The sequence below is a fragment of the Nelusetta ayraudi genome, unplaced genomic scaffold (assembly GCF_046127955.1).
Source record: "Nelusetta ayraudi isolate G7.1 ecotype Tasmania unplaced genomic scaffold, CSIRO-AGI_Nayr_v1 ptg000009l, whole genome shotgun sequence".
NCBI classification, from domain to species: domain Eukaryota; kingdom Metazoa; phylum Chordata; class Actinopteri; order Tetraodontiformes; family Monacanthidae; genus Nelusetta; species Nelusetta ayraudi.
The window spans coordinates 1,684,725-1,709,578 of NW_027466059.1; the positions used below are offsets into that span (position 1 = coordinate 1,684,725).

A 24,854-nucleotide genomic window follows, 5' to 3' on the forward strand; every position below is an offset into this window, starting at 1 on the left:
AATAACTTTGGACACCGGAGTGTAATTAAGTTCAGCAGATGTAAATATTCACCAACCTGCGATGGAGGATTTGCCCTTTACGCGACAACATTTGGCTCGAGCCGAGTGCCAGTTAACCGACATAAAAACCCGGACTCTGACAACATTGAGAACGGTGGCAGAAAAGGCGTCTTCTACGCTAAAGAGCCCCCGCAGGAGTTAAGAGTCATCACGTCCATGTGTGGAACTGCAGGGAGGAAACACAGAGTCTGTGACTCAGGATTCAGCCTGTGAGTTTTGACTCACTCTCCTTGGCTGCAATAAACAGAAACCTCAGACCTCCAGAATACTCTAGTCTGGGCCATTGTGACAATGGTGATATTTCACCACTGCTGCTAAGCGGCATATCGTGTGCAGCCACTCGAGGGACCGACCGGCGACCAATCAGTGTCCTTCCACCAGAAACAGGCCGGCGCTTGAAGCGTGGTGTAGGTTTACAGGAAGTTCCTGCGTGCTAGTTAGCGACAGCGGCTGCAGTGCAGGGGAGTTTAATCCGAACTGGACAATAACTCTTTATTTAGGAGGTGGGGTGGAGGTGGAGGAGATGGCGATCGACACTCATGTTGCTTGCGAGCTTGCTAACTTGTGGGTTTAAACTCGCGGCAACGTATCAGGTGACCGAGACAAGCGCCTTGAAGAGTTGAGTGTTAGATGGACGTAACGGAGAGAATCCAGTAATTTTTCAAAATAAAATTGTTCAGACTCAGATAATGAATCAAACGGGATTAATTTAACAGAAATTAATTATTCTTTCTGTCCGGCCCAGTACCAAATGACCCCACAGACCGGCGCCGGTCCGCGGCCCGGTGGTTGGGGACCGCTGATCTAAAATATAAAACTTGTTCCGAGTTATTTCACACTTTTTTGTTCAATACATATTCCATATGTGTTCATTCATAGTTTTGATGCCTTGAGTGACAATCTACAATGTAAATAGTCATGAACATGAAAGAAAATAAGTTTGAAGTATGCGTCCAAACTTTTGACTGATAGAAAATGTTGGCCATTTATTTTGCAGAACACACATTTCAATTCAATAATTTATTTACTAGACATGATGGAAAGTGGGTGAGCGATTTATTTTTGTGGAAAAAATTCACGATAAGGAAAAAAAATGTGGCTTGTGAGACTCCATCAGTTGAGAACCACTGATCGAGTCACCTTTCAAGTGATTTTTTTTTTCTTCTCCCTTTTGCAGGCGGGCGCGTGATGTGAACACACTGCGCGTCAGGTTGGTAGCGTGAGGAGGTACCTGGTAGAGGAAGCGCTGGCTGAACTGGTGCATGGCGCCCTGCAGCTGGTTCCGCTGGCTCTGCCACTGCTGGTAGTTACGCACGGACTCGGCCGTGGGCCGCTGCCACGTGGTGGTCCTGGTGTTGTGGTCCACGTAGTAGTACCTGCCCCTCTGGTCCACCCTCTTCTCCCAGCTGGAGGGTTGGGGGGGCGCCGCAGAGGGAGGGAGGGAGGGAGAGAAAGAGAGGGGTTGAGATTTAAAGCAACATCTTTTGTGAGCACCAAGAGTGGGCGGAGGTATAAAAAAAACCTGTCGCGGCTGGTAGTCGGAGCGCTCATTTTATAGAGATAAGGCAGAAGAAACAAAGACGAGAAAAGGAAAGAAAACAGTGGGAGGAGGAGAGACAAAACAGAGGGAGCGAAGGGACGGAAAAAGAAGCAGGCAAGAAGAAGAAGGAGAGGAGGAGGAGGAGGAGAAGGAGAAGGAGAAGGAGAAGAAGGAGAAGACCCCAATTTTATAACAATTTCTTCACTGGGACACAATTAAAAGAAAGGTATGGTTGTTATTTTTGTATGAAAGTAGATGAAAGAAAATATGCACATACACACTCATACATACACAGACGCTAACATAGATTGATAACTAAAAAAAACAAAAGGAAAGAAAGAAAGAACAACATTTGAATATCAGAAGAAGAAGAAGAAAAGGAGGAAGTGATGGTTACACCAAACTATTCCTGACATGATCACAAACCAGAAACAACTAGGATTTCAATAAATCTCTTAGTCTAAATGATCTAAATGATGACAAAACAACTAAAAAGCAGCATTCAGCGGCAGAAAAGCCAGAAGGATTTTTGGGGGGCGGAGTCATCGACGGTTTGGCTTCAGCTCCCACCACTCATTCAGCTTTAAAGGCAGCTGCGGCGGCATGAACGTCATGTTTCTGACTGACAGTAGCCATGACTTGCGGTGTGTGCGCGTGCGTGCGTGCGTGCGTGTGTGTCCGGCAGTCTGCCTGTGTCGGTGATTGCCAGCGGCATTACTCAGGGCCCTGCGCACATCCTGTTCTTCCCGTGAGATGAGGGGCTCTGGACGCGGAGCGAGATACAGCCGCTCGGCCGCGACAAAGAGCCGTTCCCCTGAGCTCACGCCGCTGCTATTCTCATATCTCTGACTTCAGCGCTGCAGAATTTGGGGAGAGAAAACAACGGCGGCTTCCGTGTGCAAACGCAAACACGCCGAGACTGACGCTGAGGAACTTTGGAAACCCACACCCTGCTCGTGTAACCTTTAACCTTTGTGAGTGAGTTTGTCTCAAATTTTAGCGTTGAAAACTTTTTCAAAAGTGGTTCTCCAAACTTGTGTAAAGCTCGTTGTAAAGTACAGTAGAAACCCACATAGAAAACATTTTTGTCTTCCACTAAGACATAACCCGATGGATCCAAAACTATTCTGTTACGTATTCGTTTGTTCTATAAACAACATGCCTGGATTTTTTTTTTTAAGCTTCTCCCTTCTTTTAGCTTTCTGCCGAAACATTCAGCGACTCTGCGGGGAACTCTGATCTCTGATAACAGTCCGCGCACGATCAACTCAAAATAATCTGAATGCAGAGAGAGGCCCCTAAAACTGACTGATAAAAAAAAATTCTCTCTGACCCTCTGCGGCCAGAGTTCACGTTCACTTTGAGTTCCTGCGAGGCTCCAGGACACACTGGTAGTGAAGATGACTGCAAACACTGGCAGTTATTTGGTTGAGGGTTAGTCCCTGCGACCGCTAAGCCTGCGGGCATCCTTTAAAAGGGCAGGAAAAACACTGCTCCCCTCTCTGATATTAGCACTAGCTAGTTATTTACTGGAGCCGGGGAAAATCCCCGGAGCCCACAGCGCCCCGGCTCCGAGCCTCTACTTAGTTCTGCTATCCGGCTTTAACTCTTCAAAAACAGGTTGTGTCATTATCTGTCTGCTCCGTCTATTTTCTGCCGCTGCAAACGTCCGGGGCTCGGCGGGATCCAGCCGTCGGAAGGGGGGGGGTTGGCGAAGATGACGGAGCGCGTCTCCCCGCACATCATTCATCACGGGGCCGACAGCCGCCGCCAATAAGCCGAAGATCCAAAGAGACCCGGGTTACTATCCGTTCTCCGACAACAGCTCCCGGCGGCAGATGTGAACGCACCCCAAAGACACAGTGGGGTCGCGGCGAGGATCCGATTACTACGGACCACATACGGAGCTGGTTTGGGCCTCTGTGGTTCCTCCTGCAGCGAGGATGCAAATTTGTCCCGAGCCGCACATTCAGCCCAAATCTTGTGAGGCAACCGGGGGGGGCGAGGGTGAGTCACGGCAACACACGAAAAACATGATTCGGTTTACTGCAATGCAATGTACCTGTGTAGAGCAAGAATGAATGAATGAAAATAGGACCCATTCCCTTTCAGGATTCTAAGTTCATAAAAACTGTAATAAATTAGAACATTCACTTCCTGTAGATGACGGCACAATTCACTGTAGGTTAATAAATAAATAAAGGAGGAAATAAAATAAAAGAACAACAGACTTAATGTCTGACCTAAATGTACTTTTGGTTCTCTTGGCCCAGGCTTCCTCTAAATCTTCAGCAAGGGCGAATACCTTGCTTGTTGTAGTCTGTCTGCACCATTCAGCCACATCAAATCAAGGGTTTTACACCTACTGTATCAAACAACTTCTGGTGCAACTCGTGGTACAAAGGGCAATAAAACGCTGGAACTCGTCCTCGACATCGACGTTACAGTCGTCACAGAGCGTTTGTCTGATCCAAGTGTGCAAAATTGACAGTTGTCCTTGAATGCCACACTGCACTCTGAACGCTCGGAAGAAACTTTTTCAAACCTCACCGCAAACACAGAGTCGCGCTCTGTGTGTTTTTTCACTTCATCATTAAAGCTGATTTTGCCTGAACAGAATTCAGTTGCAGACAAAGTCGCGACCTCGCGTGCTTGGCTCCTCTGGAGGTTTTTTTGTTTTTTTTTTGCCAGAAAGCTGTTTTGCAAATCATGATCGGACTGAAACCAATGGTGCTGTCTGTATGAAGAGATTTACTTCCCGGGGATGGAAGAGGACTGGGAGGACGTTCAAATGAGCAACATGATGCTTCGGGCCATGCCCACCGCAATTGCAGGTAATGGCAGCGTTTCAAGCTCCATCATTTTCTATCGTTCCGCCGTCCCGGTGTCGGCGTCGCCAAACGACAAAAGAGCCGCCGTGAGTCCACGACTAGAAAACACAGAGCCGAGTCCTCCTAACTGAGCTGTGACAGTATTAAGAGCTCTTCGCTTCAGACCGAGAGTCTGGCCGCAGAAAATGTTTTCTGCAAGGAGGCTCTTGGCTGCGCTGAGGTTTGCTGCAGCTGTTCCCATTCTGGAGGAATAAACACAAAAATTGCCTCTGGTTTATTTTACTGTAACTTTGTCGGGGCGACCTCGCAGGAAGTCAAGGAGGGGACGCATCGGTTTTCCGAGCGAGGGTCTTCTTCGACGCGATAAAGACTGAGTGGCGGCGGCAGCGGCCTCGCCAAGAGTCCCCCCGCCGCTGCTCTAGCCCGAGATCTGCATGTGGAACAGCGAGCTGGTATTAGTTGGCTAATTGATCCTCTGAAGGGCCACACCGGCGGGCTGCCAACCCCGGCGGTGGATGGAAGTACATGTGGCGCTAAAGAAAGGACTTTTGTTCTGCGAGCCCCCGCCGCATGGAAAAACTGACATGGGGGGGCGGGTGTGTGTGTGACCTTTTCTTTAAAAAGCAAGCAACTGCTCCTTTCTCTCTGTCACCTAGTCACACACACACCCAAAGAAACGAGAGAAAGAAAAAAAAAAATTTGGTGAAAAAAAAATCAGAAAGGGGGAGTGAGATGGGGGGCGGGACCCTGGATCAGCCTTCATAGGAACTTTACACAAGGCGGGGGGGTGGGGGGAAACCAGATCCTGATTGTGAAGGCACAAACAGGGTGATTTGGGACCACTGGCAGAGCCTCGAGTTACATCCGAGAACCGACTCCTTCAAACAAACAAACGCAAGAAACAAGCAGCCCCGGGTCTGGCAGCCCCGTCCCGCGCTGAACACTCGGGAAGTTCACGCGCAAAACTAGACGGAGATGTTTGGAGTCGGATCGGCTGGATTTGGCCCGTGTTTATCCGGCCGAGAGTTCCAAAACTTGACGCGTTGAAATGCAGCGCGCACAAACTCAAAATCGGGCCGTCGACTGTCTAAAAACACGCGTCGTGCCTCCGCGTTTCAGCGTCCGAAGGCGTCGTTGTGCAATAGCTGGACTTTGCGAGAGGGCGTACGCGCAGAATCGATGCGTCACAAGGGACGAGAGCAGAACAACATGCCGCATGAACGTGGCCGCGTGTGTTCAAAGCGGTATATGTGTGCAGCTTCCAAGCAGCGGCCCACTCGAGTCAGTTAAATCTAAGATATGAACGCAGCTCAGAAGAAAACTGAGTCACAACTCAATTTCATGGTTTGTCTTTTACACATCATTGAGAAGAGCCTGGCCAATAGAGCTCTGTGAAAAATGCCCTTTGAGGTTGAAGCTAAACACTTAATAGCAATTCCATTTTAATATGGAAAAATTGAATTACTTTACAGCAGTTAACGTTCATTTTCTTTGGAAACGGTAACGCGAGGCAAAATGACACAATTTATTTACGCAGAAAACACACAGACACGCGCGCACACACACACACACACACACACACACACACACACACACACACACACACACACACACACACACACACACACACACACACACACACACACACACACACACACATGCAGAACCCAAAATGCTTTAGGCGTACCCCGGTGGCAGTGGTCTCTCCCAGGTTGTGGTTTTGGTGTTGTGGTCCACATAGTACACTCTCCCATGAGGCAACACCCTCTGCTCCCAGCTGCACAGCCAGAGAGAAAGAGAAGCAATGGATTGCAGGCAGTCACGAAAATGCGAGAATTTGTTCTGGAGGATAAAGTGCGTCGCGCTCAGTGACCTTGAAGGGGGAGCAGTAAAGCTGACGCGAAGGAACGCTGAGCACTCTAAAATATATCTTCGCCAGATGAGGTAACTGGTCGTAAACAAAGGTTTTCAGTGCGATTAACAGCCTTGAGATGATGAAGTTTATCACTTCTGAACAGAAATGTCTCTGCATTTCACTCAGGGAGAAACATGCGGCTGGCTTGTCAGAAAGAAGTCAGGTCAACTTTGAACGCTCACACCCGTCACTGTTCACGCCATGCAGCCGTGTGACATTTCAGCTTTATGATCATTCATTAAAACTGATTTCCCTCAACTATTACAGCACACGGAGCCTATTCAGCCTCTTTTACCATAATTGATGACTCTCTTCCTACTGATGGACCTCAGATGAATTGACCATTAGCGGCTGAGTCCATCTAAAAATAACCGCGTTGTTATCGATCTGTCGTTATCATCTCTGCTGTGATGATGAAAAATCGTGTCTCCATAAACCCTCCCCCTAAAGGTTGACGGTCCCTCCAAACAATGGAGTTTGACGACCAGCGAAGAGGTGCTGAAGGATTTTTAACAGCACAAACTCGTGATTTTGAGGATTATTGTGTTATTCAGGATGCTGTATTGCTGTTTTTATGGACGTTTCATCACCTCTGTGCTGAGAAAACCCCGACTGATTTTGTCTTTCGATGGTGAAGCGCTCCATAAATCTTTCTCACCGATTGATTTTTTTGGGGGGATTTTTAACTTTAAAAACATAACTGAGAGTGGCTTGAAAGCAACAAAGCTCCATTTCATTACTGAATGTGTTCATGAAGATAAAAAAAAAAAAGGATCTAAATAGTGGACAAGAGAATTCTCTGTATGGATCGCTTGTGTCCGTGACTGTGTGCTTGACTGTTTGTCAGAGTCCTTCAGCTGCAGAAAACATTCATAACTTCTGGAACCTCGCACTCATAGTAACCCACAGCTTGGACGGCTTCACTCTGAACCAAACAAGGCGGGCAACGGAGAAGTTAACAACCTTTTTAGTGTTGTCTTCTGTGCTGTACAATGTATTACTTTGTGATTGTGGTTCATTGTTTTATGTGACTACTGGCTATAAAACAATTTGCCCCTTGGAGATAATAAAGACTCCTTTGAACCTTGAAATTTAATGGCATTAAATGACCAAAGTTCTCCTGAACTTCAGATTAAAATCTGTATTTTGGTCTTCAATCAGTTTCAGAGTTTATTTCACAGAAAACGCAGCAAATTCACCATATCACACCGCATTAATTCAAATGTGGGTGGTTTTGTAGAAGACAAAGTATCTTTTCAGATTGCAACAGGGCGACGCGCCGCCTCTTACCCAGCTGGAAGCGACTCGGTGCCGGACTCGGTGGTGGTGGCGCTGCTGCTGCCGCCGTTGCCGCCGCCGGTCTGTTCCGCACCGGCCGTGGCAGTGGCGGTGCCAGTGGAGCTGGGCTCGGCGGGCGCAGCCAGGCCCAGGGCATCCTGACCTGGGGAGGGACTGCTGCCGCTGCTGCTGGCAGCCGGGGATCGGCCCGACGGGGAGGAGGGGGCAGGCGGGTGACGGGCGACGGCCCAGCGACTGTTCTCCACCCCGTTGGACGTGAGCTCGACCTTGTCTGCAACAAAGATGAAACGTTTTCGCTGTGTTCCAGCTCCATTTCCACTATTAAAACACCCAAATGTGCTATTACTTGGTCTTGACTGATACCTGCACTGTTTCCTGGGCTGCCGTGAGTCTTGGAGGAGCGACTGCGGGCCGAGGGCGCCGACGCCGGGCTCTGCTCCTCGCTCAGATCCCCGTTGGTCAGCGAGTCCACTCTGGAGCACCCCGGGGAGCCACCCTGGGAACCCCCGACCGAGTGACGGTTACTCCTGTTGAATGAAAGGGAGTTAAGAGTGGGAATGTGACCATTTTGTCCTCACTGTGCAGGATAGAAGTGTGTCTGTTACACTTTTGTCAGTCATTAATGGTCTTTAACTGCTTACTCTGGCATCTGGCAACGACTTGCACACTGTTTATAGCTTATTTATACTTCCGGTTGCACATTGTTTACTTGTTTACCCTTACTTTTTACTTATTCTGTATTCTGTTTTAACCTAATTAGTAGAATAGAGAGAAGAACGGAGTCAAAATCCTTGTTTGGCATGTACAAACCTGGCCAATAAAGCTGATTCTGATCAGCTTTGCACTGTATGTCTTACATACATATGTAAGGTCTTATGATTTAAGACCAAGTGGAGAGTAAACCGGGCGGAACGTGCACGGGTCCACGCGCAAAAGACGAACAAACGTGTTGTGCAGGCAACTTTTCTGCTGAAAACTCTTGATAGTTTCCTGAGATTAAATAGAACTTTGCCTTTAATGCAGGTCTGAGGAATGCGGAGACCCGGCCTGGGCAGCCGTCAACACAAAAAGACGGATACAATACAATAAGGAGAACAGCGGCGGAGGAAGGAAGCATTGATTTGACGCTGTCCAGTGTGATTGTGTCGTTTGGAGTGTTTGTGTGTGTGTGTGTGTGTGTGTGTGTGTGTGTGTGTGTGTGTGTGTGTGTGTGTGTGTGTTTCCAAGCTCCTGGAGACGGCGTTCTGCTCTCCTCTCTGCCTCTTCCTCCTGCTCTGCTCTCACAGAGCTGGATGATGATGATGATGATGATAATGTTGACTTCTGCTTCTCCATGACAGTGGCGGCGGCGGCGGTTTGGCCTCCTGGCTGAACTTGTGTGCGATGCCCCCCCACAATGTTTGGAGGGAAATACCATCTGACCCCAATGCGCGTCCCGCCACAAGAGCTTTGAAACAAATGCACTCCGCGCCATCATTTATTATTGCAGCACTGTTCGAGGCGGTCGAGAGCGGCGTCTCAGACCGCACTCGGCGGGGGGAATTACATGCTGGCGCTGCGCTGACGGGGGGCCCTCAGCCGAATGTCCTGGCGCGGGGCCGCCCGTGACGCCGTCCGTCTGTTTGTTTTCGATTGCAAATTGCGCCGCCAGCTCACGGATCCCGCATGGGATCTTTGCGGACGGTGTTTCAGAGCGAGAGTTTTATCGTCCAGTCGTTACGACATTCTTTAGGATGGCTCCAATGCATGGCTCCAGCCTAAAGACAATTAAAGCTAGCGGAGATGCTTAGAACGTGGTTATATAAGAGTGTGTGTGGTGTTACTATCTTTGATTTTGTTTGCATTGGAGAGAGAAATCCAATTAAGTGAGTGAGTGAGTGAGTGAGTGAATGAATGAGTGAGTGAGTGAGTGAGTGAGTGAGTGAGTGAGTGAGTGAGTGTGTGTGTGTGTGTGTCTGTATGTGGGTGTGTGTTGGTGGGGGGCTTGTTCGGGGGTCGCCAAAGGGGAGGAGGGTCCAGTGGTAGACTGATTGCTAAATATTCATGACTATGCAACTGTTCGTTGTTATTCTTCCATTCGTAACTGAACCTGCAACTGTGCAGTTGTCATGTTCTGTGTATTTCCTGCTTTATTTTGAAATCTGTTTATTCTGTTGTCAGCGTCCTTAGTTTTACTTCCTGTGTTTATTTTTTGATGTCTTTCACCTGTGTCCTCTTGTCAGCCCTGCCCTTGATTGCTCTCACCTGTGTCCCCCTGCCCCAGTGTATAAATAGTCCTTGTCTCCCTTTGATGCGCAATAGTGGTGCTTGGAAGAGCATAAACACTGACGTGTGTGTGTGTGTGTGTGTGTGTGTGTGTGTGTGTGTGTGTGTGTGTGTGTGTGTGTGTGTACCTGTTGCGAGACACTGCTGTATTGGGGGTCTCCTCACTCTGCGTCCTCCTCAAGTTGGGCCTGTCAGACTGCAGCATCTCTGCAAACAGACGGAACACAATCGGCGTGAGGATACAGAAGATGAAGCCAAACCGCAACTACAACATAACTAACTTTACATGTGTGACGCCCACAATAAAATCAGCAGAACGCTATAGGTCATTCTTTGCAAATGTTTGCAGCAATTCTGCTGTGTTTGGAGCTAAGAGGGAAGTGTTACGTCTGAGTAAAAAGGGGAAAAAAAGAAGAAGAGATGATATGGATTGGAACGTTCCTCCCCCCCCCCCGGGCTGAGTGTTACAAATGAGGCCCCCGGACTGGGCCAGCAGACAGTCCCTTATAGCAAGATTTAGGTTTCAACGTGTTTATGAAAAAAATGGGAGAAATAATCAAATCCATGTACGGCTGAAACATGTGTGCGTTGGAGCTGAAGCTGGAGTTGGTGGCTTAATTGAGAACATTCATCCTTGTATGAACTGTGTGAACTGTGTAGTCTTTTCTTGTGAATCTGAGTGTGTGTGTGCGTGCAGCCGTGCTGGCATATGTGAACGTGTGACTACGGGCCTGCAACATGCTTTGCATTAACACCGACTTGGACTTTTACGTCCTGCGGCCCGAAAGCCTCTGACTGTGCGCAAACAGGTGATCCCTCAGTGACTCACTCGCTCTGTGAGCTCTGCACATGCATACACACGCGTTAGCACAAACCGCGCGTGCACGCAAACGTGCATACACACAAATGCGCGTGCGCGTGCGCGTACACACACACACACACACACACACACACACACACACACACACACACACACACACACACACACACACACACACACACACACACAGGTCTGTTTTGTTGCAATGAAAGGGCTTCTTGTGCGCAGACCTGGTGGACGACACGCAGGAAAATAAACAGTGGCCTTGAGGAGAAATCATTGTGTCACGGCCCGCTCGCCATTCAGTTCATCGCCGCCGCCCCCCCCCCACTCCTCCTTCCCGCTCTTAATTGCCAGCCTGCCATGTGTCTGTGCGTTTCCAAAATAAAACTTCCTAACTTGACAAAAACACGTCAACAACAACTAACAACTGCACCAAAAACAAAAAAGGGGGCACACGTCGGCTCAGCGGCTGCTTTAAATTTTAAAGCGCTCTTGTCGCATAGCGCTACATAATGCTCAGAAGGTGAAGCAATTATTTTCACAGGCGGGTTAATCCCGTCTGCTGTTTCTGTGAACTGTTTTTGTCTGCAAAACTTCAAAGTGAGGAGTTCGACAGGATGGCCAGACTGCGCCACTCGAGTCAAAACAAACTGTATATGAGTAATTTTGCCGTATTGGTTATTTTAACAGCTACTTTCTTTTAGCTTCTTGCTAAACCTGATGATTTGTTGGACTTTCCATATGCTTGCGAGGGGATGTCAAGAGGGTAGCTGTCTAAAAGAGCAGAATGAGCACTATTGTCGCCAACTCTGGAGAGGTATCTGTGACATCACAAAGAGCTTATTTTATAGGAGTGAATGTTTTGGAGCTGGAGCAGATAAGAAAGTAGTGAGTAGTTCAGAGCCAGACAGACAATCAGTTTAAAATCTGATTTAGGAGTATTTTTTTAGTTACGACCTGCCTGACATTTTGCGGATATTATGACTGCAACAAAAAGGCGGATTAGCAATAAAAGCAAGAAAAAACACATTCACTTGAACCAAGATCACTGGAGTTAAAGTTCCAGTGGACTCTGAATTGTGCCAACTGGGGAACGTAGCAAGTGTTGGTGGCTAGCTGAACAAAACGCAACTCAAATTCATAGAAATTGCTCTGTGAGTAGCCAAGAAATGTGTTACAGTGTCATGGAAATCTGAATCAGTGAGAGAGATTTATTGAGCTCTTCACCATAAAAAGACAATATACTGGCTCCTTTTTGTGTAAATATTGCATATGTATATACCGGTATATATATATATGTAACTGAAAATAAAATAGTCTAAAAAAGAAAAAACACATTTATTGTGCACGTTAGGCTTTGCATTAAAGACAAAAAACAACCCTGTGTTTACTAAAAAGGGGTCAAATCCACCTCATGTACATAAACAATCTCTGCACGTTTGCAACATAACAATTCACAAAAAAAAGATCCAAAAAGACACGATAACACGGCTGCCATCTGCTGTGACAAAAGGCTTATTCGGTCGTGCAGTACATTAATGAGCGGAGCGTGATGTGTCCAGGATGATGAATGAGAGTCAGCCGTGTGTATCTGTGGATACGTCGCGTGTTTGGGTTGTGGCTCATCTGGTTTTTTGGGGGTTTTTTTTTTCTGCCTCTGTCTGATGGGAAGTTCGGTACAATCAGAGCGTCTATGTAAGCACCCGAGCCTCCACAGCGTGCCAGCGGTTGGATCTCTCTCCACCACGGCTTGTCCCTACTCTCTCTTCAATGCTATGGCTTGTTTATAGACCCCGCTGCGAGTGTGTGTGTGCGTGCGTGCGTGAGTGAGTGTGAGTGCGCGAGCGCGTCAGAAAAGCTGCCAGGGGAAATGAGTAAAACCTCCGAACTAACAGAGGCGCGTTCAGAGCGGGAACACAGGGCGCCTTAACACCTCCGGCAGGCAACACACTCCCACCTTTATGCACTCAGGACAGGGCGCATATGCCGGCGCACACAAACGGCAGAATGTAAAACATATGTACATGTGCACTTCACACACACACACACACACACACACACACACACACACACACACACACACACACACACACACACACACACACACACACACACACACACACACACACACACACACACACACACACGCGGCCCAGTAAGACACATGCCTGCATTGACAGGCACAAGGCCGTTAAAAAAAAAAAAAAGCCACTCGTACAAAGACGAGTGGCCCTATTCAAGAGTGTGGTTTTTAAAAGGGGGGCGCTTTGACACACACACACACACACTCTGGTGATGCAGTCCAACAGTCCACCCCTCTCCTCTCCAGAACGTCGTGAATCACAGGAGGCAATTGTGACTGCTGAGCTGCAAGCAATAAGGTTCAATTGCGCAACTGCAAGAAGCAAATTAGACAAAAGCGATCCTGATGCCTGTGATTATGCACGCGCACGCGTGCGTGCGTGCGTGTGTGTGTGCTAGAGGGTTAGAGGAAGAAACCTTCAAGTGACAAGTCAATAGGGGAAAAGTAGGAGGCTGAACTTGGCTCATTTCGTGTTTAACCTTTGACCAATTAAAACATCAAACAGAAGAAGTACGTGCTGCGGTCTCCCCTGGCTTGGTTGAATCCTAAAGATGTGGTATTACACACTTTTTTTTCTTCTTTTTTTTAACCCCAGACTGTCATGGCGTAATCTCAAAAAATCAATTTATATAAAAAATGAAAAAAAAAAAAACTTTATTGATTGGAAGAAAAGTGAAAATTTAGCCCACTGTTGCCAGCCTTTGGCAAAACAGCTCGCCAGCAAGTCAGCAGCCCAGACAGTCGCAGAGGACACCCGAGCTGGGACAATGTCAATGTCACTAACACCTGAGAGGTGATGCTACCCTTTGTGACATCACAAGAGCAATTTGTAGAACTAGATAGAGCATGTCACAAGTGCGGAGGGACAACAGACGTATTTTCTCATTTCTGGGGAGTTCACTATAAGGCAAGAGATACATGCTTCAGTGGCTGTATGAGGTGCATACAGCCTGTAGACAGAGAGAGAAGAGCTTTGTGCTGTTCAACACCGGGTAAATAAGCCTCACTGTACATCAATAAAAATTATACGTTAGAGGATGGATGCCTATAACGCAGCTCCTGACCTCATGGTTTATACCTAGACAGTCAGAAAGACATACAGTTGCGCAGCCATAGAGGAACTTCCAAGGCTAAATCTTTACTGCTGGCCCTGTGTCCATTCAGCAGAGCACACTGCGGGCTCTGTGTGTCCCTCTATGAAAAGCCTTGTGTGCATGCGTGTGTTTGTGTTTGTAGATACGTGGATGTAGAAATGTTTTAAATTCAGTTTTGCAAATGAGTGTTCATGAAAGAGACATTAGGTACTTGCAAGAGAGCTGTAGCATACAGGAGCGCGACATTTGTCCCGCTAGCTAAACATTATTTTATAGCGGCTCAATTAAATTGAAATGTGCGCTAGAGTGTGATAACGCCGGTGCTGAAGTTCATTGAATTCAAACAGCTTTAAGGCGGCGTGGGAGAGTAAAAACAGCTGTTCTCAGTTCCTAATTCCTGACACGTTATTTCAACAGGATTAAAAAAAAAACACCTGGGTCTTTTATTTTTTTAAACACATTACCCAAATTCTTTAAAAGGGTCTTTGATGATGTAAAGGAAACACACACACACACACACACACACAAAGTACAGACTCACATTAATTCTTATGTAAACTGCGTTTACCGCTGTCAGTATGGACAGAAGTGCCGGGCTAACATTTAAAGACAAATGAAAGGAACTTGATTTGCTTTTCCGTTATCGAATAACTCCCTGATCTAAAGATGCGTTCAATTGTGTAGAGAGCGCAATAAGAAAACATCCAAGCCGTGTTGTGTTAAACGTCAAACCTCTTTTTTTGTTTCCGACTTCATCAAACCTCCTGTTTTCTAAGTCTGTACATTTAACCACGCAAATGTCTCGCAACGCCTATGTGTCAATCAATGAACGTTTATTTATAAAGCGTCAAATCGTCAACGTTTTTGTTTCTTTCTTGGCTTAGCCACGTCGCCACATCCGATCGAAAAAAGCCTAGCATAGGTGCCCCATGCAGCGGCCTGACAGTGCGGTCAGAAACACCTGCAGCTACAGAGAAGCATCTGTGTCCTTTGTGACATCGCAACAAACACTGACTCACAAAAAATGTGTTTTTTGGGGGGTAGATTTCACTGACATCTTTTACAGACTCATATTGCTGTTTGCAGACGTCGGTAAATCTTGCATAAAACCCTGCGTGTTGCAGTTGAAGATTACGCTTTTCATGCAGTCAAGTCATGTTGTTTTTTTCTAAATGTCAGATTACAAAGAATTTATCATAGTAAGGCATGAGCCACAACTATTGTGCGTGGTAAACTGCTGAAAGCCTCATATGCAGTTAGTTTTTAGGGGACACAAAAATCAGCAACCACGTAATCCTTGGAGATTCAGCAGTTTCGAGCGCAGCTGTATATAACATTCACTGCGGAGTGAAGCTGCCTTTGAGGCCAGCTATCAATTAGGTTGAACTAAATTCAATTACCATGCAAAGAAGGTCTTTAATAACCGGAGCGTCTTTGGAAACAAAGGCCGGTGGGTACGAACCGACTGTCTGAACGCTGCCGCTGACACAATGCAAAACTTTTGGCAATCGGAGCAAGTGGTGGTCATGTGGTTGTTGGCAATATTGACAAAGATTTAAGAGAGAGCGAGAGAGAGACAGGAAGGGAAAGTGAGAGTGAGAGGAGGAGAAAAAGGCTTAATATTGCGGTGTGTTCTTTACTAATAAGCTGTCTGGATTTCTGTGGGAAAGCTGTGCGTGTGCGTGTGTGCGTGCGTGTGTCCAGTTCCAGTATATGTTCGCTGAGGATGAATACCTCATATTTCAATACGGCCAACTTTTTTATATCGTCATAATTCCCCGCCCCCCCTTTAGACCTTCTGGAGTGACTCTGAGTTCTCGTGTGTTGCCTTGCATGAAGTCTGACATCTTGTTTGAAACCACAATTGGTGCCTTATTCTGAATACTCCATTGTATATATTATTTTTTTTACACACATTGGAATGCAAAGTAGTGGTGAAATAATAACCGAGTTTAGATCATGTTCACGGTTCGCTGATCTCCATTAGTTTTTCTGCGACATATAAACATGCTGATTGCGAGGAATAATCCTGAGAGACGGTTTTTCCATGTTTGTTTGTTTTTTTTCTTTCTTTTCAGCATTCGCTCCAATTTGTGGCGGATGCCTTGTGTGCAGCAAGTCCACTCCCTCGCCGTCTCGTCTCCCATTGTCGAGCGTGTGAAGCGTGTGAAGCATGTGAAGTGTTGTCGTCGTATTGTAACGCAAAAAAAACAACAAAAACAAACCAAAGGAAGGCATAAAAAGCAAACTCATTTCTTTGAATGGGACACAAAGAACCAAATTAAGACAACTGGCCAACTACTGTGTGTCACAATGTCACAACATGTACAAATGACAAATAACAAATGGAAACGGGAAAAACCCCTGCAGAGCTAAAATATATCACACTATTAAGTATATCATGTAATGCGGAATATTGTCAAGACTAGGGATGCAAATGATCGATTAATTCATTAATCGTTAGTTGATTGACCTTATCAATCGATTAACAATTTTGACTTCTAATGGGTCACAAAATTTTTTTTTTAAGTTGATTAAAAGTAACTTGTTTTAGGTATATTATTACCATCACGGTATCTACAGGTGAATTGCTCTTTCTTGCCACTACACTGTCATAATGATGTTAACTACCCGTGTAAAAAAATTGCAACTAATTTAATATGATTTAATCGATTAAATTTTTAATCGACAATTAACCGCTAATCGATTAATTGTTAACATCCCTAGTCAAGACCAAAATCTGGACTCTGGAAAAAAAAAATCTGATTATTCTGTTCTTGTAAACATGCTCACTGAGATATTTTTTCTTCTTCTTCCTTCCACCAATGGTGAAATTCACTACTATGAAAACAGATGTATAGGTGCCTCGGTGTGAGACCCTCTTTGTCCATTTAGCTTTTTGACTTCTCTCTTCTCGTTCTGCGTGTGTGTGTGTGCACGTGCGCGTGCGCTTGTGCGTGTGCGTGTGGTAAAGGCGGGACTCACTGTCTGCTGCCGTGCTGCCATTGGGCAGCGAGCCCAGATCAACAACCATGCCGTCCAGACAGACGTTGAGCTCGCCTCCCGCCACAACCGATCCTTTGTTCTCCGTCTGCAACACCAGACTCAGCTGCACGTTCTCCACTAGTGGGGGGGGGGGGGGGGGGGGGGGAGAGGCGGAGTGACAGCAGATGAAGCGAAGACCACTTGGTAGTAGTAGAGAGAGAGAAAGAAAGTCAAGAACAACACGAGGCTGGCATTTAAGGGGGAGAATAAGGGGGTGAGGAGAAGGAAATGGGGCAATCCCTCGTTGCCATTAAAAGACTGGGAAAGAATGAGGCGCCACCCCGCTCAGACATGTGCGCGCGTATTATTAGTCCAACGAAAGCTAACCAATGGCTGAGCGTTATCCAATTTATATGACTGCTGTGGAAGCAGATGTGCCTCGTCGGCGTTAACTCAACGCTGAAAACTGTTAAGATTGTGAAAAACAACACGGGCTGCTGTGCCAAGGTGAAAAATGAGCGGCAAAACTTGTTGCGTGTTCTTTTTGAACAGGGTCGTGGTAACGAGGCCCTCTAGAGGACAGTACCCAAAATCATACTGCTAGGTCCCATCCAATGCAGGATGCTCGCCGGTGCTGGTCACATGGAAAAGTTTTGTTCTGATGTCAGCGTGTTAACCACAAGTGAATAATGAGATGGCTCCAAACGACATCCATCAGGCTTTTGGGAGGAATGTGAAAACATACTGCAGATAACTATCACTATTATAACCACAGCAGTGTCACAATCTCGCAGACTTAATTTCATTTTACTGTGACCCATGTGAAGAAAAAAAAATGCACAGCCATATAAGTATCACAAAATTGCAGTCAGTCAGTTGTTTGACGCTGTCACTGAGGTCACGATTAGAATGCCGGTGTAGAATAAATCAATAAAACCTGCCTCCTGGTGGTCTTTATGAACAGGTAAATAAACACATTTATAGGCTGTCAGTAAAGTGTGAAGAAAGGACGACAGACATAAACTTCCCTCTCATAATGTGGTTATATAGATCATTAACGGCAACGCTTTATGTTGAAAGGGAAAACCTCATCCTTCAGGATTTACGGCCACTGTGCCGACAGCTTAGAATATTGTATCACCAACTGGTCACTGGCGAGCCGAAGTACGATAAAACCCATAGAATCTCTCTTCAAAAAAAGCTGTCAAAGAACTGGATGAGAAATCTTTTTTTCCTTCCATCGCTGCACTATTCTCCACAAAAAAAACAACAATATTTTAAGCTTTGCTCAATTTAAATAGTTTTAAACTTGCTTGCTCTGTATGTAAGATCCTGTGCATGGACTTGTTCATGATGTTAAGATCCAGCACCAGTGGGAGAACAGCCAGAGCCTCCACTGGAGGTGACTGTGCAGTTTCACATGGAGTAACAACCTCCTAATCAGTAATCTGGTGTTATCATTTAAAGGTACAGAGGTCTGGAATGAGATTCCAGCTCCATTAAGAGACTGTAACACATTTGACACTTTTAAAGTCAATCTAAAAAAGTGTCCAGAATCCAGATCTGTCGGCACTGATTTTTGAGCTTTTATGTGTCCTCTTAATATTATTTGTTACTTTGTTAGTGTCTAATTCTTCTATCGTATTGTTAATTTTTTGTATCTTTTATTTGTATTTGTCATTGTCATGTTCAGGGACTGCTAGCATATTTACATTTACATGTTCAGTAATATGCACTGTCCCTTTTAAATAAATAAATAAGTAAGTAAATAAATAAACAAACAAATAAATACATTGACCTCAGCGTGTCTGGCTTTGGGCGTTTTACTGGGGGAGGACTTTTCCAGTGAACAGCAGGCTTCAGTGCGGCTTGGCATCAATACAAACAGGTGAACACATGTTGTGTCATGAGCTGCTTGGGCCAGAAGACAGGAAGTGCTGAGCTATTCTAACGCAAGAGCTTCACCTCTGAGGCGAGCACACGCAGCCCTGTTACAGACACCGTGCAAGAGGAGCGTTACATCCCATTGGTCAATATTGGACGACCCACTGAGGCTACGTTCACATGACCGACTTGATTTCCTTTTAAGATTTTCTCAAAGCTCAAATCTGATCAAATATGAATGAATCCCATTCAGACTGAGCGACCCTGAACCTCCGGTTAAGACAAAGTTCGATCACTTCTTGCTTTGGGGACTCCGTCGGGCCAAGTGCTTACTTTTGCCATCGTGCGTGCGCAGGGTGTCCAGCAGGTCTATGGTGGCGCAGCCCAGCAGCTCCTTCCTCAGCGTGTGGCAGCTCCACAGTTTCAGATCCAAACGGCTCTGAGGCGTCACATTGCTGCCGGGCACAAAGAAAGAAACATTTGATGAGCTACATTTAACAGCTGAATGCTGTTTATTTATGCATGTGTGTTTACCGACGGCTTTCACAACGTCTGGAAACAGTCACTATATTGTAGTTAAAACACTGAGGTTTTGAACCTTCTGCCTTCATCCGTTAAAAGAAACAAAACAATCACAGCAGAAAATGGAGGATGTTTATCATCTAATCGACAGAATTGTCTAAAGAATTGTCTAAAGAATTGTCGACGTCCATGACTGTGTGCAAGAATGCATGTTCGCAGGCTCTCACAGGGTGAGGTCTTCGTTCCACTGCAGCTCCTGGTGTCCGCTGCGCTTGCCCGTTTTTTTGGTTTCGCTGCTCAGCCCGTCTGCAGTCACCTCCACGAAGGAGCTGAGGCGGGAGTGACGGCTCGGCAGCTTGGGAGACTGGGGCTTGGCGGAAACCACTGAGTGATGAGAGTCACATTACATTTGACATTGTCGTTCGCCGGAGAGTCAAAATGAGAAAACCATAGACTTTTTGAACTGAAAAAAAAACAAAACAACAAAACAAAAAACAGAAATGATTGTTGGGAATGCGTTCCCAGATAAACGAGAATTAAAAGCCAACGTGACAGTGAGGAGAGAACAAATAAAGTGTGTTGCGGGAGAACTCGAAGATATTAAAACGCGCTGCCTTTGGTGTCGACTAACCACCGACAATTAAGCATCCAAACCCAGAGTGCTTGGGGGTCATGTTCCCTCACCGCACGGTTGGAGCTTTTATTGGCTGGGATTATCTCCCACATCACTTTTTCACTTTCAAAAACGACCCCACTTTGAGTCGCCACATCCAAGGGAATACAATGAGCTCACTGAAGGAAAAATAGCTTTTTTTATTTTATTTTACTGCCTGCTGATGTTTTGTAAATGGTGCGGTGGCGCATTTGAAAGAGACGATAAATGATGCATATTCATTTTTTTTTTCATAACAAATGTTGTTTAAATATTGGACTATTTGGCAGTGCTACAGCCAATTAGAAGGTTCAGCCAGGTTACAAACTCTCTGCCCTCAAGGCAGAAACATATTTCTGTTTGGTTTAGCTTTCATACCAAAAACACCTTGTCCAATATTGTGCCGAAATAATAATCTGCCTACGCTCCTCTGCGAAGCTACGTCTGCCTAAAACAGGGTCAAGACCTGCAATTGAAGTTATTCAAAAGGGGACACCGCAGTTGCATCAATACTCAATGATACAACACGTTAGTGGACCCAGTGACCTCTGAAGACATGAACTGTGCTCGCGTGCGTTCCATCTCTTCCATCGGAATTTAGGTTTTTCATTTAGAAATCTTTACATCTTATGAACTTGAAATCTTTTTGTCCAAGGTGTCAATACATGCATAAAAAGATTACCGCTGGTAATAAGATGCATTGCATGCCAGACGATTAGACAGAATTATTGCAAAGCACCAGTTGAGGCTTGCAATCCCAATGTGTTTTCTTCACATTTCAATTGGCAATGTGGTTCACTTAAGATGTCATTTTGGCAACTGCTTATGTTTTTCTACAGTGCGCTATATGTAATATAAATGTAGTTACATAAAGGTTGTGAAGGTTGTCAAAAATAATTTTCAATAAAGTAAGTATGACGTATACTCATATACTTAAACAGGAAATACATAGTAAGTATGACATACACAAATAACCTGTTTCGTTTTGGGTTGACCAAATATACTGAAATAATGTCTGTAAAAATATTAGTTCAGAACTAAACTTGCTGGAAGTACGAAGAGAAACAAACACTGCCCTCTGGTGGAAAAAATAAGTTGCTCTACATCGGAAGAGCAGCTCTGCTAAAACCTTCAAGGACTTTTTTTTTTTTTTCAACAGCGACATCAGCGACGTCGCCGTCCTTCTGCGACATTTTTTTACTTTAAACCTTTGTTCACTCTTGGGGGAATTCGGAGGCTGCAAGTCTTTAACAGCCACAATTAACTACAATTAATGCACCTCGTGACCAATTAGTCGCCTTCTGATGAGTTCCTCCTGAACGCAGTTGAACTGCGTCACCCTGTCCAGCAGCCTCTTTGCCAATTTTCGTCAAAATTATGAGGAACTGCGGTCTACGGCTGAACCCAGACAGACTTAGCGGCTTTAAATTCTTGACAGACTGCCGAGACTCTTGTTTCAGCATGTGTCCGTCACATGAGAGCAGATGTGTTCATTGCGAATCACTGCTGGCGTACGAAGGGGCGCGCACACTCCAGTGGTGCTTGGCTGCTTTGTCAGACGTGAGCGGACGGATGAATAAACGATGGCAAGGTTAACGAAAAAGAAATAGGCCTCCGTCTGCTTGCCCTTCATGTCACGGAGCAGCCGCAAGCGCCGGCAGCGCTGGCTGACATGGGCTGGCGATCTCGAGAGCTCATAAACATCTGGACAAACAGTGATGCCGATTCGTCCGCAGCCCTCTGAGGCACAAGGGAGGCACAAGGGAGAAGTGATATGGCGATGTTGGACGTGGATGCATCAGAAGACAGGTTTGTGACTGAGTGAGGGAGGCGGGTGCAAAGTAAATGAGGAGGTGAGTCACAGCATAAACAGATCCCGATGAATGGCGCACAGGGGTTGTTAAAAAAACGTCAGCCAAAAAAAAAAAAAAAAAAAAAAAAGTGCTGGGGCTTGCCAGGATCAGGAGGGCAGCTGAGGCCACAAAAAAACTCTCTTTTTCCAATTTGGCAAAAAAAGAAAGAAAAGATCTCCAGCCACTGTTAACACGAGGCTCATTATAAAAGAACATGACGTTGGCAAGGGCAGTGTGAGAGCTCTCTAGCAGGCAAATGGGTACAATGAGAAAATATTCAATGTCAATTAGGGTCGGATGATAAGGCAAAAAAAGAAAAGAAAAAAAAAGAAAAATTGTGATCATGTGAATGTTACTGAAATCCTAGTAATGACACATAATTGCTTCATGATTGGGACAATTACAACATAATAAAAATAAATAGCTCAACTAATTGAACTGAGAATTTCTTTTCAATCCAACTCAGCACATAATTAATTTTAATACTGTTGGGTATCTTTTAAACAAACATTAAATTAATAATCATTTTGGGTATTTAATTCGAAGTAATGCACTTCCACTTCCATAAATGCACTAAAATCTAAAAAAAAAAAAGCACAGACTGATCAGTAGCTCAGTGCTTCTTCTGCTGCTCAAACTGGCAACACAGGCCTCTTGCTGGTTGTGTAACTCTGTTTAAAGTCGATTGTGTTATACTACACAATCATGTGGGAATCCTTTTAATCGCAGCAGTACATCATCAGCGCCGCGACTCCAGCAGTCTGGTGGAGCTGCGCTGCGCTGCACTGCGCCCCCAAAACGCGCCCAGAATGTGTTGACGGACAGTGGAGTACAGGGCAGATGTGCTGCAAAGTCAAGCAGTTGTATAACTGATGTGACAATAATAGAACTGCACTCTTCGCACAAGGAGAGTAGCCACGTAAGCAGTTGAAGTTTACAACCATGTCTAATGATTACTTTGAATGCAAAATTAATATCACTGTCATTATTTTTTACCGGTTTTAACTGTATTTTTACAATATTAAGATGTTTTATGATAGGAGTTTAAAAAAAATATTGTTATTGTTGTTATTATTATTTAATAAATTGATAATATATGTAAAATGTGGTATTTTGCTGATTAACTGCCCTGTGTAGACGTACAGATTTAAAAGAGGCACACACAAAAATTTACAGAGATGATAAATGATATATCTTTAAAGACCCAATAAGTGTAATTTACTGTATGTTAATCTACTGTCATGAGACCCAATTGAAACTACATGTGTACAGTTTTCAGTCTCATAAAGTCCCTTAAAAAAACAGCTCATAACATTAACAATGTCATCACAGACTGTAAAAGCATGTTGAGACCTTGTGGGACATCAGAAAAAACATCAATGTAGTTTCAGATATGCTTTCCTGTTCATAAATTATAATAAAATGAAAAAAAAAAAGAGTTACCTTTTAAGATCAACTGAGACTTCTCGATGGTCTGGAGACCGCCAGGTCTGTTTACACTGGCAGCTGCCATGACCTCACAGCTCTGAAACACACACACACACACACACACACACACACACACACACACACACACACACACACACACACACACAATATTACAACACACTGGCAACACTATCAATTAACCACAACATATTACCAGGCCTTCCTAGCAGCAGCTTCGCCCAACTAACCGGTCTGTCGTCCCTTCACCCACCGTCAACATCACCTTGAGCAAAGTCAGAGATGTAGCTCAATGGACAGAATACCAAAGGCAAGTGCAAGGACGATAGACATTCATAGATAGCACAAGTTAGAAACGTAACAAAAACCGACAGCTTCTCTGTACCACCGCAGTGAATAATGGAAGAGACTCTAGTCTAGTGCATCAGTGAAAGGTATGAACTCTTCTTGTGAAGGTGCTGCATCCCGTGATCTGGCCAGCAGAACTGCAGCACCAAGGTGAGCCAAGCCGGAGACCTGCAAAAACCCACTGATGCGTGTCCAGATGTGCGCTGTTTTTCTCTTAAAGGCGAATTATCATTGCGCGGATTGACTAAGCGAGCACCTGAGGTTTGTCTCCGGGCTTCGGAAGATCAGGAGGTGAGCACAACAAAAGCGAGCGGCATCTTCCGTCAACCTTATGAAAAGGGAAACTAACCACCTAGGCAGGGTTGGCTACACCCGTTCCTCAGTTGGAGGCTAACTGAATATTAAGACGACTGGTGGAGATTTAACCACATGCCTCATTACAGATTACATTGTCCCTCCGCGTTTAAATACCCTTGGCTGCTGCGCACAAACACAAACACGGAAGACGGTCAAGGCATTTCAATACATTGACGAAGAGCGAGACAAACATTGAACTTCCGGTTATTTTTCAAATTAAATGTATACTTGATCAGTTTCAGTCGTTTCAGCCTCACGGCTAGGTTTCGAGAGAATTAACACATTAAAACAACAACGCAATGTTCTTTTTTTAAAAACGTTGAATCAATATAAAAATGTTACTGGCCCAAGGTAGAGTATCGGTTTTACAATAAAATATGAGGAATAGACACAGAGCTTTCCGATCATTGTCATTGTAGCTAACTTTACAAGGTACAAGCTAACTGTTAGCAACAAAGCTCCGTATGGGAATTAAAAAAAGGACATGGCAAAAAACTCTGTTCTGGTTATCTGACACCACGTGAGTTAGCGTTGTTAGATATGTGGTTGATGTGAGAACACGTTATATCACTGAAACACGAACAAATTGGTCTTAAAACGAGAGTTTCCGTACCTTTTTCAGCTGTGTTCCGCTGCTATCGCTAGTGAACTTTCATTTCCGCCTCAGTTACAATGTCACGTGACACTAGAAATGTATTTTCAATGCAAAAGTATTTTTGGACGATTACAGCGGCTACTTCTTTTAAAACCACAAATTATTTATCAAACCGTATTTATTTAGGAAGCGTGGGTTTATGAGAGGGGTGAAGCAAAAGAACAATAATGAAAAATAAAAATAAAATATTTGCACTGACACCTGAGTTCGTCTTCTTTGTGTACTTAGTCACTTGTATGTTA

General features: G+C 45.1%; 1 protein-coding gene across 4 annotated transcripts in view; it reads right to left on the minus strand.

The window, feature by feature from the left end:
* wwp2 (WW domain containing E3 ubiquitin protein ligase 2) overlaps positions 1–24,643 on the minus strand; it is a 42,408-nt gene extending 17,765 nt beyond the window's left edge. For 2 of the 4 annotated variants that reach the window (XM_076019287.1, XM_076019285.1), the window contains exons 1-10: positions 24,571–24,643; positions 23,250–23,331; positions 19,529–19,685; positions 19,113–19,234; positions 16,896–17,033; positions 10,039–10,117; positions 8,009–8,172; positions 7,637–7,916; positions 6,119–6,208; positions 1,292–1,466 (exon numbers count right to left, since the gene is read on the minus strand). In XM_076019287.1, coding sequence (XP_075875402.1) covers positions 1,292–1,466; positions 6,119–6,208; positions 7,637–7,916; positions 8,009–8,172; positions 10,039–10,117; positions 16,896–17,033; positions 19,113–19,234; positions 19,529–19,685; positions 23,250–23,319 — 1,275 coding nt within the window. In that variant the 5' untranslated portion in view covers positions 23,320–23,331; positions 24,571–24,643. Of the gene's footprint in view, positions 1–1,291; positions 1,467–6,118; positions 6,209–7,636; positions 7,917–8,008; positions 8,173–10,038; positions 10,118–16,895; positions 17,034–19,112; positions 19,235–19,528; positions 19,686–23,249; positions 23,332–23,856; positions 24,105–24,570 lie in introns of those variants that run through there. The other 2 variants (XM_076019286.1, XM_076019288.1) reach the window with 2 other exon arrangements.
* Between the last annotated feature and the right edge of the window lie 211 nt (positions 24,644–24,854).